General features: G+C 43.7%; 1 protein-coding gene across 2 annotated transcripts in view; it reads right to left on the bottom strand.

The window, feature by feature from the left end:
- LOC139227147 (platelet-derived growth factor subunit A-like) overlaps positions 1-16042 on the bottom strand; it is a 98943-nt gene that overhangs the window by 28689 nt on the left and 54212 nt on the right. For both annotated transcript variants that reach the window (XM_070858214.1, XM_070858213.1), the window contains exons 3-4: positions 7927-7959; positions 4616-4648 (exon numbers count right to left, since the gene is read on the bottom strand). In XM_070858214.1, the coding sequence (XP_070714315.1) occupies positions 4616-4648; positions 7927-7959 (66 nt within the window). The remainder of the gene's footprint in view (positions 1-4615; positions 4649-7926; positions 7960-16042) is intronic.

A 16042-nucleotide genomic window follows, 5' to 3' on the forward strand; every position in this document is an offset into this window, starting at 1 on the left:
GGGAGTTAGATATGGCCCTTACGACTAAAGGGATCAAGGGGAATGGAGGGAAAGCAGGAAAGGGGTACTGAGGTGAATGATCAGCCATGATCTTATTGAATGGTGGCGCAGGCTCAAAGGGCCCAATGGCCTACTCCAGCACCTATTTTCTATGTTTCTATGAGGAAGAGGGGATGATAATGAGGAAGAGGGGAAGAGGGGAGCTTCCACATCTGGACACAACACAACAAGAAGGCCCGTAGAGATTTAAAAACCATAGCACTTGCGAACACTATTTTGATTTTTTGCATAGTTGGGTCTGCTTTTGTACAGGATTTCTAAGAAGCACTGCGGGGGCACTCACTGAAATGACAAGTCAAGTAGCTGGGCTGGCCTCATATCTGTGTATTATCCAACAGTTTTTAACACAAGTAACAATATGATGATTCTGCACTGCACCCAAAGAATATGTAGTACTTCACATTCATAAAGTCACTTGCTTCTACTCAGTTATGACTATGAGACTAACATGGCTGTTGAATAATAATGAATGATGAATTGAGCAAGTCTTCATCGCTGATGACGAGGAGATACATGCAAACATGTGAAAATAAACACCAGGGAAAAAACCAGGCTGCTCCACTTTCATGAGGGTTGGAGCATCCTGACGAGACAATTCCTACCTGCCCACCCCTCAGCCATGTCATTCCTTGGAAGAGGCATATTTCCTAAATAAAACAGGGACAATAAGGGAAAAAATGAAAAGCCTGTTGATACATTTCAGCTCAAAAATAAAGCTGATTGTATACGTCAGCTAACCAAGAGGGGAACAGACATAAATTCTTTAAAAATATCTTATTTTGGCAAATCCACAACATACTTCCTAAACTTCTGAACATCCTCAAAATTGCACTACAGTAAATCCTCCTCAGCAACATACTTACAAAACATTTATCATTTGATACTTCTAGTTACACGATTTCTCTTATACCATCTGAAAGGTGACATCTTTCATTTCACTCCCTGATGGGTCCGATAATTTTTCCATTGCAGCGTATTATTAAAATATTTGTAATAATTTATTTTCAATGGCACATTTCCAAACTGATGCACACTTCAGGAGTACAGGGGGAAACCATTTCATTTGTATTAATGTGATTTATTCACAGTAATGTTTAACAAAACATTACATTAATAGGTATCATAGGCAGTCCCTCAAAATCGAGGAAGACTTGCTTCCACACTAAAAGTGAGTTCTCAGGTGACTGTACAGTCCAATATGGGTATTGCAGTCTCTGTCACAGGTGGGACAGACAGTGGTTGAAGGAAAGGGTGGGTGGGGAGTTTGGTTTGCCGCACGCTCCTTCCGCTTTGGTTTCTGCATGCTCCTGGCAATGAGACTTGAGCTGCTCAGCACCCTCCCAGATGCTATCCTCCACTTAAAGCAGTCTTTGGCCAGGGACTCCCAGGTGTCAGTGGGGATGTTGCACTTTATTAGGGAGGCTTTATCCTTGAAATGTTTCCTCTGCCCACCTGGGGCACGCTTGCCATGTACGAGTTCCAAGTAGAGCGCTTGCTTTGGGAATCTCGTGTTGGGCATGCGGACGATGTGGCCTGCCCAACGGAGCTGGTCGAGTGTGGTCAGTGCTTTGATGCTGGGGATGTTGGCCTGATCAAGAACACTGACATTGGTGCGTCTATCCTCCCAGTGGATTTGCAGCATCCATTCACGCTTGTTTAAAAATACAACGTTGCCAGTAATATAAACCTTATACTATCTACAATTCTGCAGTAATATGTCTGAAAATGGGGGCACTGATCTGTGGCTGTGATAGTCCCTGGCCCACTGTTTTTCCAGGATGACTTACAGGGTTCGGTCTTTCACTGTAGTTTCTCACAGGCCAATATCGGCTCACTTGGTACAAGTCACACTGTTTGCTACAGAGGTTTTTAAGCTGAAGAAATACTTTGAAAAATACTTTTCAGCCAAATGTATGGTGGCCTGGTGATTATGGTGCTGAATCAGCAACTCAGGAGGTCATGCGTTCACAAACCCACCATGGCAAGTTACGAAACTGACTCCAATAAATCTGGGAACCTACAGGCAACCCACAGAAAGTGATTATAAAAGCTGCCAGATTGTGTCTGAAACTCAACTGGCTCACTAATGTCCTTCAGGGAAGGAACGTGCCAACCCAACCTGATCTGGCCTATCTGTGACTCCAGCGCCAGACCATGTGGTAAATTAGGGACGAGTAATAAATTCCACCACTAGAATTGTCAAAAACAAATGGGAATGTTTTAAGTTATTTAAGTAGACGAGCAGCTATTGGTACAAAAAGCAAAATACTGCAGATGCTGGAAGTCTGAAATAAAAACAGAAAATGTTGGAAATACTCAGCAGGTCAGGCAGTAACTGTAGAGAGAAACAGAGTTAGCGTTTCAGGTTCCGACGAAAGGTCATCGACCTGAAACGCTAACTCTGTTTCTCTCTCCACAGATGCTGCCTGACCTGCTGAGCATTTCCAGCATTTTCTGTTTTTATATAAACAGTTACTGGTGATCAGTTTGCTTACAGGGCATTACACAACAAAATGATTGAAATACTCATCAGTTGTTTCCCACATTAATTTGACTTAATACGCTAGATAATTATACTTGCAGCCACTTCATGTTAGTTTTACTGATGTTAAGTGTGACATGACAAGTTGTTCAGAAATGTTGCTCTAACACTTTGGCCACACGGAGTGGTAGTTCAGGACTTTGGTTCAGCTAGAACTCACTGTAGATGGGTCAGAGGTTTCACTGCAAGTTTGATGGATTGGTTCCGGTTGAGATAATAAGAACATAAGAAACAGGAACAGGAGTGGGCCATTCGACCCCTCGAGCCTGCTCCGCCATTCAGTAAGATCATGGCTGATCTTCTAATTCAACTCCACTTTCTTGCACTATCCCCATATTCCTTGATTCCCTTAATATCCAAAAACCTACCGATCTCCATCTTGAATACACCCAATGACTGCATAACCACAGCCCTCTGGGGTAGAGAATTCCAAAAATTCACCACCCTCTGAGTGAAGAAATGTCTCCTCATCTGAGTCCTAAATGGCCGACTGCTTATTCTGAGACTGTGACCCCTGGGTCGAGACTCCCCAGCCAGGGAAAATATCTTCCCTGCATCTACCCTATCGAGCCATGTAAAAATATTGTATGTTTCAATGAGATCACCTCCCATTCTTCTAAACTCTAGAGAATGTAGGGATGAAACTCTCGTGCTTACGAATCATATCACAAAAGCACGGGCAGGGGAGAGAAAGTGACTCCAGTTGGACTGGCCCTATTTCGCTTCACCCTCCTCAGGTTGTTCAGGTTGTTTACATCTCTTCTGTCTTGAATTTACGCACTTCAGATAAAACATCTCCCAACACCAGGTCATTCCTTCCCCGAGAGATTATTTTGACAGTTTCTCCTTTACCCTACCTTAAAACACTGTCTTTCAGGGAGTCTTTGTTTTTTTCTGTTACTACCTTGTCTCTGTATAAATACAAGTTTCCCTCTCCCATTTTACCCCAAACCTCTTTTTCACAACTGATGTGTAATTAGTTATATTACTTTATTGTGCTGCCACCATGCCCAATGGATTACAGATGCAATGTCTTTGATTAGCACTGCGAGCAGCAGAATGCTGAATATGGCAGTTCTACCATCAATTTGCCCATTATACAGCTGCAGTTTGAAACTAGCTGGGCTAGCCAAGTGTTAGAACTGTAATAAAAAAGCTTTTTTTTTTAAATCAACCTTCAAAGACAGAAAGTAGAGTATAGCATTATTTAAAAATATGTTCAAAAAATCATTTCATAGAAACATAGAAAATAGGTGCAGGAGTAGGCCATTCGGCCCTTCGAACCTACACCACCATTCACGAATATCATGGCTGATCATTCCCTCAGTACCCCTTTCCTGCTTTCTCTTCATACCCCTTGATCCCTTTAGCCGTAAGGGCCATTTCTAACTCCCTCTTGAATATATCCAATGAACTGGCATCAGCAACTCTCTGCGGTCGGGAATTCCACAGGTTAACAACTCTCTGAGTGAAGAAGTTTCTCCTCATCTCAGTCCTAAATGGCCTACTCCTTATCCTAAGATTGTTTCCCCTGGTTCTGGACTTCCCCATCATCGGGAACATTCTTCCCGCATCTAACCTGTCCAGTCCCGTCAGAATCTTGTAAGTTTCTATGAGATCCCCTCTCATCCTTCTAAACTCCAGTGTATAAAGGCCTAGTTGATCCAATCTCTCCTCATAGGTCAGTCCCGCCATCCCGCGAATCAGTCTGGTGCACCTTCACTGCACTCCCTCAATAGCAAGAACATCCTTCCTCAGATTAGGAGACCAAAACTGAACACAATATTCCAGGTGAGGCCTCACCAAGGCCCTGTACAACTGCAGTAAGACCTCCCTGCTCCTATACTCAAATCCCCTAGCTATGAAGGCCAACATACAATTTCGCACCAGTGCTAAGTTTTTTTGCTCTATCTGCTTATCAGTACTGATTGCAAGCTTAAATATAAATACGTTCATTTGAATCTTCCCACAATATTTAAACACACAACCCCACAGCACATACGTTAAGCCTACCTATTTTGTACATGGGTCTGAAGCCAGGAGTATCTGTTGAAAAAAAAAGATAGGATTGTAAATAACTGGGACATATTTTTGAACATTATTATTAAAATAAATTCAATCTACATATATATATATATATATATATATATATATTATATATATTTGAATACTGAGTGTACATTTGTTCAGATGTAGCTTCAGTACATAATTATAGCACAAAGACTATTCATTGATACAAGGCTTCCTCCAACTGTACTAACAAGCAGAGGTCTGACACAACGCAAACAAGATTAATCCCAATACAAAGCAGGTGTCAGCAATTTTTAAAAACACACATAGTATTAAACTTCTGGGTGAATAGAAACTCTACAGTTAGCCTAACAAATGGTTCAATTTGCACTTTGAGGGCTGAAATATTTGCGGGCTTGTTAGAAAGCAGAAATGAAAATAAAAGCAATCAAAGTTATTTTCAAGTGGCATATTGTATGGAGGTTTATAAAGTCATCATCATCATAGGCAGTCCCTCGGAATCGGGGAAGAATTGCTTCCACTCTTAATATGAGTTCTCAGGTGGCTGTACAGTCCAATACGAGAACCACAGTCTCTGTCACAAGTGGGACAGATAGTCGTTGAGGGAAGGGGTGAGTGGGACTGGTTTGCCGCACGCTCTTTCCGCTGCCTGCGCTTGATTTCTGCATGCTCTCGGCGACGAGACTCGAGGAGCTCAGCGCCCTCCCAGATGCACTTCCTCCACTTAGGACGGTCTTTGGCCAGGGACTCCCAGGTGTCAGTGGGGATGTTGCACTTTATCAAGGAGGCTTTGAGGGTGTCGTTGAAATGTTTCCTCTGCCCACCTTGGGCTCGCTTGCCGTGTAGGAGTTCTGAGTAGAGCGCTTGCTTTGGGAGTCTCGTGTTGGGCATGCAGACGATGTGGCCCGTCCAACAGAGCTGGTCAAGTGTGGTCAGTGCTTTGATGCTGGGAATGTTGGCCTGATCAAGAACACTGACATTGGTGCATCTATTCTCCCAGTGGATTTGCAGGATCCATTCACGCTTGTTTAAAAATACAACATTGCCAGTAATATAAATCTTATACTATCTGCAATTCTGCAGCAATATGTCTGAAAATGGGGGCACCGATCTGTTGCTGTGATTGTCCCTGGCCCACTGTTTTTCCAGGATGACTTACAGGGTTCGGTCTTTCACCGAGTTTCTCACAGGCCAATATCGGATCAGCAATCTCTACTTGGTACAAGTCACACAGTTTGCTGCAGAGGTTTTTAAGCTGAAGAAATACTTTGAAAAATACTTTTCAGCCAAATGTATGGTGGCCTGGTGATTATGGTGCTGAATCAACAACTCAGGAGGTCATGCGTTCACAAACCCACCATGGCAAGATACGAAACTGACTCCAATAAATCTGGGAACCTACAGGCAACCCACAGAAAGTGATTATAAAAGCTGCCAGATTGTGTCTGAAACTCAACTGGCTCACTAATGTCCTTCAGGGAAGGGAACGTACCAACCCAACCTGATCTGGCCTATCTGTGACTCCAGCGCCAGACCATGTGGTAAATTAGGGACGAGTAATAAATTCCACCACTAGAATTGTCAGCAACTCAAAAACAAATGGGAATGCTTTAGTTATTTAAGTAGACGAGCAGCTATTGGTACAAAAAGCAAAATACTGCAGATGCTGGAAATCTGAAATAAAAACAGAAAATGTTGGAAATACTCAGCAGGTCAGGCAGTAACTGTAGAGAGAAACAGAGTTAGCGTTTCAGGTTCCGACGAAAGGTCATCGACCTGAAACGCTAACTCTGTTTCTCTCTCCACAGATGCTGCCTGACCTGCTGAGCACTTCCAGCATTTAATTTTTATATAAGCAGTTACTGGTGATCAGTTTGCTTACAGGGCATTACACAACAAAATGATTGAAATACTCATCAGTTGTTTCCCACATTAATTTGAGTAAATACGCGAGATAATTATACTTGCAACCACTTCAAGTCGGATTTACTGACATCACAAGTTGTTCAGAAATGTTGCTCTAACCCTTTGGCCCCACGGAGTGGTAGTTCAGGACTTTGGTTCAGCTAGAACTCACTGGAGATGGGTCAGAGGTTTCACTGCAAGTTTGATGGATTTTTGCCCAGATTGGTTCCGGTTGAGATAATAAGAACGTAAGAAACAGGAACAGGAGTGGGCCATTCGACCCCTCGAGCCTGCTCCGCCATTCAGTAAGACCATGGCTGATCTTCTACTTCAACTCCACTTTACTGCACTATCCCCATATTTCTTGATTCTCTTAATATCCAAAAATCTATCGATCTCCGTCTTGAATACACCCAATGACTGCATAACCACAGCCCTCTGGGGTAGAGAATTTAAAGATTCACCACCCTCTGAGTGAAGAAATGTCTCCTCATCTCAGTCGTAAATGGCCGACCTCTTATTCTGAGACTGTGACCCCTGGGTCTAGACTCCCCAGCCAGGGAAAACATCTTCCGTGCATCTACCCTATCAAGCCCTGTAAAAATATTATATGTTTCAATGAGATCACCTCTCATTCTTCTAAACTCTAGAGAATGCAGGGATGAATCTCTCGTGCTTATGAATCATATCACAAAAGCACGGGCAGGGGAGAGAAAGTGACTCCAGTTGGACTGGCCCTATTTCGCTTCACCCTCCTCAGGTTGTTCAGGTTGTTTACATCTCTTCTGTCTTGAATTTAGACTCCTCAGATAAAACATTTCCCAACACCAGGTCATTCCTTCCCCGAGAGATTATTTTGACAGTTTCTCCTTTACCCTACCTTAAAACACTGTCTTTCAGGGAGTCTTCGTTTTTTTCTGTTACTACCTTGTCTCTGTATAAATACAAGTTTCCCTCTCCCATTTTACCCCAATCCTCTTTTTCACAACTGATGTGTAATTAGTTATATTACTTTATTGTGTTGCCACCATGCCCAATGGATTACAGATGCAATGTCTTTGATTAGCACTGCTAGCAGCAGAATGCTGAATATGGCAGTTCTACCATCAACTTGCCCATTATACAGCTACAGTTTGAAACTAGCTGGGCTAGCCAAGTGTTAGAACTGTAATAAAAAAGCTTTTATGTTTTTAAACCAACCTTCAAAGACAGAAGGCAGAGTATAGCACTATTTAAAAATAAGTTCAAGAAATCATTTCGCACCAGTGCTAAGTTTTTTGCTCTATCTGCTTGTCTGTACTGATTGCAAGCTTAAATATAAATACTGCCATTTGAACCTTCCCACATTATTTAAACACACAACCCCACAGCACATACGTTAAGCTTACCTATTTTGTGCATGGGTCTGAAGCCAGGAGTACCTGGTGAAAGAAAAAAATAGTATTGTAAATAACTGGGACATATTTTTGAACATTATTATTAAAATAAATTCAATCTACATATATATATTTGAATACTGAGTGTACATTTGTTCAGATGTAGCTTCAGTACATAATTATAGCACAAAGATTATTCATTGACACAAGGCTTGCTCCAGCTGTACTAACAGAAGCAGAGGTCTGACACAACGCAAACAAGATTAATCCCAATACAAAACAGGGGTCAGCAATTTAAAAACCACACAGTATTAATCTTCTGGGTAAATAGAAACTCTACAGTTAGTCTAACAAATGGTTCAACTTGCACTTTGAGGGCTGAAATATTTGTGGGCTTGTTAGAAAGCACAAAGGAAACTCAAATGCAAATAAAAGCAATCAAAGGCATTTTCAAGTGGCATATTGTATGGAGGTTTATAAAGTCATCATCATCATAGGCAGTCCCTCGGAATCGAGGAAGACTTGCTTCGACTCTTAACATGAGTTCTTAGGTGGCTGTACATCCAATATGAGAAGCACAGACTCTGTCACAGGTGGGACAAATAGTCATTGAGGGAAGGGGTAGGTGGGACTGGTTTGCCGCATGCTCTTTCCGCTGCCTGCGCTTGATTTCTGCATGCTCTCGGTGACGAGACTCGAGGAGCTCAGCGCCCTCCCAGATGCACTTCCTCCACTTAGGGCGGTCTTTGGCCAGGGATTCCCAGGTGTCAGTGGGGATGTCGCACTTTATCAGGGAGGCTTTGAGGGTGTCCTTGTAATGTTTCCGCTGCCCACCTTTGGCTCGGTTGCCGTGAAGGCGATCCGAGTAGAGCGCTTGCTTGGGGAGTCTCATGTCTGGCATGCGAACGACGTGGCCTGCCCAGCGGAGCTGATCAAGTGTGGTCAGTGCTTCAATGCTGGGAATTTTGGCCTGGACGAGAACGCTAATGTTGATACGTCTGTCCTCCCAAGGGATTTGTAGGATCTTGCGGAGACATCGTTGGTGGTATTTCTCCAGCGACTTGAGGTGTCTGCTGTGCATGGTCCATGTTTCTGAGCTATACAAGAGGGTTGGTACTATTACAGCCCTGTAGACCATGAGCTTGGTGACAGTTTTGAGGGCCTGGTCTTCAAACACTCTTTTCCTCAGGCGGCCGAAGGCTGCACTAGCCCACTGGAGGCGGTGTTGGATCTCGTCGTCAATGCCTGCTCTTATTGATAGGAGGCTCCCGAGGTAAGGGAAGTGGTCTATGTTGTCCAGTGCCGCGCACGTGGATCTTGATGACTGGGGGGCAGTGCTGTGCGGCAAGGATAGGCTGGTGGAGGACCTTTGTCTTACTGATGTTTAGCATAAGGCCCATGCTTTCATACGCCTTAATAAATACATCGACTATGTCCTGGAGTTCAGCCTCTGTGTGTGCACAGACGCAGGCACCATCCGCATACTGGAGCTCGACGACAGAGGTTGGGTGGTCTTAGATCTGGCCTGGAGATGGCGAAGGTTGAACAGGTCCCCACTTGTTCTGTAGTTTAGTTCCACTCCAACGGAAAGCTTGTCGACTGTGAGGTGGAGCATGGCAGCGAGGAATATTGAGAAGAGGGTTGGGGCAATGACGTAGACCTGCTTGACCCCGGACCGGACATGGATGGGGTCTGTGATGGATCCGTTGGTAAGGATCATGGCCTGCATGTTGTCGTGAAGCAGGCGGAGGATGGTGACCTACTTTTGGGGGCATCCGAAACGGAGGACACTCCATAGACCTTCGCGGTTGACAGTTGTAAGGTCGGAGAAGGCCATGTATAAGGGCTGGCGCTGTTCCCTGCATTTTTCCTGCAGCTGTCGCGCTGCAAAAATCATGTCTGTTGTGCCCCGTAGGGGATGAAATCTGCACTGTGACTCCAGGAGGTGCTCCTCAGCCACAGGGAGAAGGCGGTTGAGAAGGACTCTAGCGATGACTTTCCCAGTCCTACTTTATAAAGTAGGTTTGAAGGGATTGAATTACTATCGCAATGGTGCGCCTGTCCCCATGTCAAAAGCTGATGCAACAGTGGAATTTTAATGATTGAACAAATTACACATTTAACCCCTCAGCAATGTCACAATTTGCTAGCTGTGCATTATTTAGATTTATTGCCTAATCTGTTATTCCCTCACCAAGGCAGATGATTTCACAGCAGACATTAATTATTAATCACTGATGTAGTTTTAATGCCAATATCTACAATATTCAACCATCAAGTATGATATTTCAAGCAATATCCCAAATCAATCGCCTCATTCACATCATGAGCATTTTCTGAAGAAGTTACTTGAAGTTGTAAAGATGACAAGAATTTTGTTTTTTTAAAACAGGATCAGTGTAATCTAGCTCCAGTCTCTGTCTACTCATATATGGACTGTTTGGTGGAACGGAGCCAAAACTACAGTCTAATGGTTCAGGCCTGGGTGATGATTTCATTTTTTAGTTGCAAATGGGGTATTGGAATTGAGCCAAGTTGTTTCTTTCACTGAGCTGGAGGAGACAACAGAGATTTTGTGGTTTAGATTTGGCAGTAAGCTGTCCTCTCACCCCAATGGAAAAATTCTATTTAACCTGCAGAATGTCAGCAGACTGATTTTCGACAGAGTCGGGGAGACATGGCTCCCAGCTCTTCAGTCATTCTTTCTTTGCGCAAGTTTCACAACTGTGATGCTCCTTCAGTTCAAAACCTGTGGGATCGTCCAAATCTTACACGATGCTGCACAATTTCCTGCTCTAATTTCATAGGTCAATCTTTGGCATCCGCATTTTCAGGATTTGCTTTTAGCAAATCGCAGATTTATGGACCCGTCAGCCTAACCTCAGTGGTGGAGAAATTATTGAAAAATATCCTGAAAGACAGGATAAATCTACATTTGGAAAGGCAAGGATTAATTAGGGACAGTCAGTACAGATTTGTTAAGGGAAGATCATGTTTGACTAACCTGATTGAATTTTTTGAGGAGGTAACCAGGAAGGTCGATGAGGGTAATGCGTACGATGTAGTGTATATGGACTTTAGCAAAGCTTTTGATAAGGTTCCACATGGTAGACTGGTCGCGAAGGTTAAAGCCCATGGGATCCAGGGCAAAGTGGCAAGTTGGATCCAAAATTGGCTTAGAAGTACATAAGAACATCAGAAATAGGAACAGGAGTAGACCATAAGGCCCCTCGAGCCTGCTCCGCCATTTAATACAATGATGGCTGATCCAATCATGGACTCAGGTCCACTTCCTTGCCCGCTCTCCATAACCCCTTATTCCCTTATCGTTTAAGAAACTGTCGATTTCTGTCTTAAATTTATTCAATGTCCCAGCTTCCACAGCTCTCTGAGGCAGCGAATTCCACAGATCCACAACCCTCTGAGAGAAGAAATTTCTCTTCATCTCTGTTTTCCTCATCTCTGTACAGCCCCTTATTCTAAGATTATGCCCTCTAGTTCTAGTCTCTCCTATCAGTGGAAACATCCTCCCTGCATCCACCTTGTCAAGCCCCTTATAAACTTATACATTTCAATAAGATCACCTCTCATTCTTCTGAATTCCCAGTAGGAAGCAAAGGGTAATGGTTGGTGGTTTTTGTGACTGGAAGGAAGGCTCAGTATTGGGTCCCTTACTTTTTGTGGTATACATCAATGATCTAGATTTGAATATAGGAAGCATGATTAAGAAGTTTGCAGATGACACTAAAATTGGCTGTGTGGTTGATAATGAAGAGAAAAGTCATGGGCTGCAGGAGGATATCAACCTACTGGTCAGGTGGGCAGAGCAGTGGCAAATGGAATTTAATTCGGAGAAGTGTGAGTTAATGCACTTTGGGAGGGCTAATAAGGAAAAGGTATACACATTAAGCGGTAGGCCACTTTAATTGTAGATAAACAAAGGGATCTTGGAGTGATTGTCCACAGATCCTTGAAAGTAGCAGGCCAGGTGGATAAGGTGGTTCAGAAGACATACGGAATGTTTGCCTTTATTGGCCGAGGCATAGAATACAAGAGCAGGGGGGTTATGCTTAAATTGTATAATATTCTGGTTAGGCCACAGCTGGAGCACTGCATGCAGTTCTGGTCGCCATATTATAGGAAGAGCGTGATTGCACTAGAGAGGGTGCAGAGGAGATTTACGAGGATGCTGCTTGGAATGGAGAATCTTAGCTATGAGGACAGATTGGAAAGGCTGGGTTTGTTCTCATTGGAATAGAAAAGGTTGAGAGGAAACCTCATTGAGGTGTATAAAATTTTGAGGGGCCTGGATATAGTGGATAGCAAGGGCCTATTTCCCTTGGTGAAGGGGCCAATTATGAGGGGGCATAGTTTTAAGGTGGTCAGTGAAAGGTTCAGAGGGGATTTGAGGGGGGGGGCTTCTTTATGCAGAGGGTTGTAGGAGTCTGGCATTCGCTGCCTGGAAGAGTGGTGGATGCAGAAACCCTCACCACTTTTAAAAGGTGCTTGGAAGGGTACGTAAGTGCCATAACCTGCAGGGTTACGGACCTAGAGCTGGTAAGTGGGATTAGACTGGATAACCTCTTGTTGGCTGGCGCGGATACGATGGTAAGTACTGCAGGGAATTGAAGACGGCCAGGGTGATCTCCTGGATTAGTTTCAATCGCCTGGATGGGTTGGAGAGGAATTTTCCAGATTTTTTTTCCCAAATTGGCCTGGGTTTTCAATCTGTTGTTTACCTCTCCCAGGAGATCACATGACTCCGGTTGGGGTGGAGTGTAGAATGTTTTGGTGCAAGGGGTGTCGCAGTTGTGTGGGGTGGTCTGGTTGGGCTAGGTGCTCTTTACCTTTCCGCCATTGTTCATTGTTCATAGATTTATATGTAACCTTCAGGGCTGCTGACCGAGGGCCGAGTGGCTCTTTGTCGGCCGGTGCAAACATGATGGGCCAAAATGGCCTCCTTCTGCGCTGTAGAATTCTATATTTCTATGTTTCTAAGTCATGCCGGGCAATAATAGCACATGTTTGCTATTTTAACAAAGGCAATAACCAGTTAAAAAATAAATGGGTTAATACACGCCATTAAAATTGCAAACAGTTTTGCCCCATTAGGTTAAGTAACAAATGGTGTTTCAACAATAAGTGACTGACCTGTAAAAAAAAAGATTAGTCCCACAACAACAGGCAATTATTTCATGTGGCATGTGTTCAAACTGCTGCCATCCCTTTCTATGCCACTGGGACTTTTAAAACAGCAACAGACCAACATTTTCCTTTGCACTGGTCTTGGAGCCATTCTTGTTTACATCTAGTGTTGCACACAACATCTCTTTCATTGCTAGTTTGTTCCCTTGCTCCAACATGTTGTTCTCATGTTTCAGGGCCTTTGTCAAAAAGGCCTGCTTCTTTCTCCGAGAAACTTATTCAGCCACGTGAAAACGTCGTCAGTCAGTATATTTCAAACTGCCACAACCCAGCACACTTTCAAATGGATAACTCATAAAGCTCACATGAATAGTAAAACTTTAGGTAGTCTCTTACAGCTAAATTAATGTTTGGGACTAACATTATGTGAGCACAAATAAGTCGGTTCTGACGAAGGGTCATCAACCTGAAACGTTAATTCTGTTTCTCCACAGAAGTTGCCTGACCCGCTGAGATTTCCAATATTTTCTGTTTTTATCTCCGATTCCAGCATCTGCAGTATTTTGCTTTTGTACAAATAAGTAGGTGGTCCATTTACATTTTGCTCATTTGAACAAGATTCATCATATTTGGACAGTTCCATTGTTCAAATGGGTTCATCACATTGCCCAGGTTGGACTGAACCTTACTCTGAGCTCTCATTTTTTACCTTCGGTAACTTTTCTTTGCTAAAATTATCAAAGAAGGAATTTCATCCCTCAGATGGTCTAAATCAGATAGTAATTCTAATTTTAAAAGTCTATAATATGAACAACATACTTACCAATAAAGATAATAATTTGCCCTTTTTGAATTTTGCCTGCTAATTTCTCAGACAAGTTTAATTTGTTCCCTTTAAAAATATAACTTATGTCCTACTTCAAGGAATATTTCAGAGTTTAAGGTATCCTTTAGAATATGATCAGTGCACGAGCTTTCTTCTCTGTACATGTGACCTACACGTTGGAGATCTGCAAAGCGTCCCATAAATTGATTGCCCAAATCTCCTTAACACGTGAGCAAAACTGAGGATAATTTATAAAACAGCCAACTCTGGTATACATTCTGATGAAACATTGACCTTAAACTTTCAACCACTGCCAGCTTTATTAAAAATAATAACGTTTTATGTAAAATTTCTATAGAAAATTATATAGCAAGATTATGGTAAGATAATCCTACCTGGAATATGTACTGGAAGGAGTAGACAATGTTAGTGCAAAAAATAATTCAATGGCGCAAGCTTAATTTCTCCACAACACTCTCAGGAGTGGCTCAGAACTCCCGACAGAGGATTTTAATTGTACATAAACTAATGAAATTTCCTTTTTTTTAAGGTTCCCTTTAAGGCTCCCGTGGGCCTTGTGGGGTAATTCATGTGAGTTTATTAATTTAACAGCATGGGATGTTTACAATCATTATTATTTATGATGAAAGACATCATTACCTTTCATTTTCTTGCTTCTCAGAAATTATTGTGTTCCTAACACAGATGAGACTGCACACAGGGAGGTTAAAGTAACAGTGACCTCAGTCTTTATTAAGACACTCCAGAGTGAGGAACAGGCCTTAGGGGCCGGCTTAGAAACAGTGCTCCCAAGGGATGCTGGGATCCCTTGGGACTTCAGGGGATGCGCTCCCTGGTGGCGGAACATGGGAGTGCATGCTTTACAGATACACAACATCACTCCCCTGCCAAAGTCAAAGTGAAAACTATTTACAAGGTGAGGCAGTCAGGAGCCTTTCTTTCCCTGGTGGACCGCCTCGGTACAAATGTTTGTTCTGGTGTGTTGGCTGTGCCCTCGCTGGGCTGGCGTGTTGTTGGCCCTGCAGGGCTGCTGGGTGAGCCTGGCCTTGCTGGACTGTTAGGCGTGATGGATTCGACTTCCTGGTCTGGCTTGGTGTCGTTGATCCTTTGGGTGTGTGTTGTGGGCTCGAAAAAGATGGTGTCTGCTGTGGATTGTTCAGAGCAGTCTGTGAACCGCAGCCTCGTTTGGTCCAGGTGCTTTCTGCAAATTTGTCCATTGTCTAGTTTGACTACAAGCACCCTACTCCCTTCTTTAGCTATCACCGTGCCCGCTATCCACTTGGGACCATGTCCATAGTTTAGCACATACACAGGGTCATTCAGATCAATTTCCCGTGACACAGTGGCGCGACCATCGTTTACGACCATTGTTTACATTTTGTTGCTGCCACCTGCTCTCTACCTGATCATGCAGGTTGGGGTGAACCAGCGAGAGTCTGGTTTTAAGTGTCCTTTTCATGAGTAGCTCAGCTGGGGGCACCCCTGTGAGCGAGTGGGGTCTCGTGCGGTAGCTGAGCAGTACTCGGGACAGGCGGGTTTGGTGAGTTTATTAATTTAGTACAAATAATCAAACAGAGCCTTCTGTGACTCGTTTAAGGCTCTGTTTGATTATTTGTACTGCCCGCTCTGCCTGCCCATTGGAGGCTTGTTTAAACGGGGCCGAGGTGACATGTTTGATCCCATTGCAGGTCATGAATTCTTTAAATTCGGCACTGGTGAAACATGGCCCGTTGTCACTGACCATAATGTCAGGCAGGCCGTGGGTGGTAAACATGGCCCTCAGGCTTTCAATGGTGGCAGTGGCGATGCTTCCTGACATTATTTCACATTCAATCCATTTTGAAAAAGCATCCACCACCACCAGGAACATTTTGCCGAGAAACGGGCCCGCATAGTCGACATGGATCCTCGACCATGGTTTGGAGGGCCAGGACCACAACCTTAGTGGTGCCTCTCTGGGCGCGTTGCTCAACTGAGCACACACGCTGCATTGCCGTACACAGGACTCTAAGTCAGAGTTGATACCGGGCCACCACATGTGGGATCTGGCTATTGCTTTCATCATTACTATACCCGGGTGTGTGCTGTGGAGATCCGAGATGAACGTCTCCCTGCCCTTTTTGGGTAGCACTACAC

Source organism: Pristiophorus japonicus, chromosome 16 (genome assembly GCF_044704955.1).
Source record: "Pristiophorus japonicus isolate sPriJap1 chromosome 16, sPriJap1.hap1, whole genome shotgun sequence".
NCBI classification, from domain to species: domain Eukaryota; kingdom Metazoa; phylum Chordata; class Chondrichthyes; family Pristiophoridae; genus Pristiophorus; species Pristiophorus japonicus.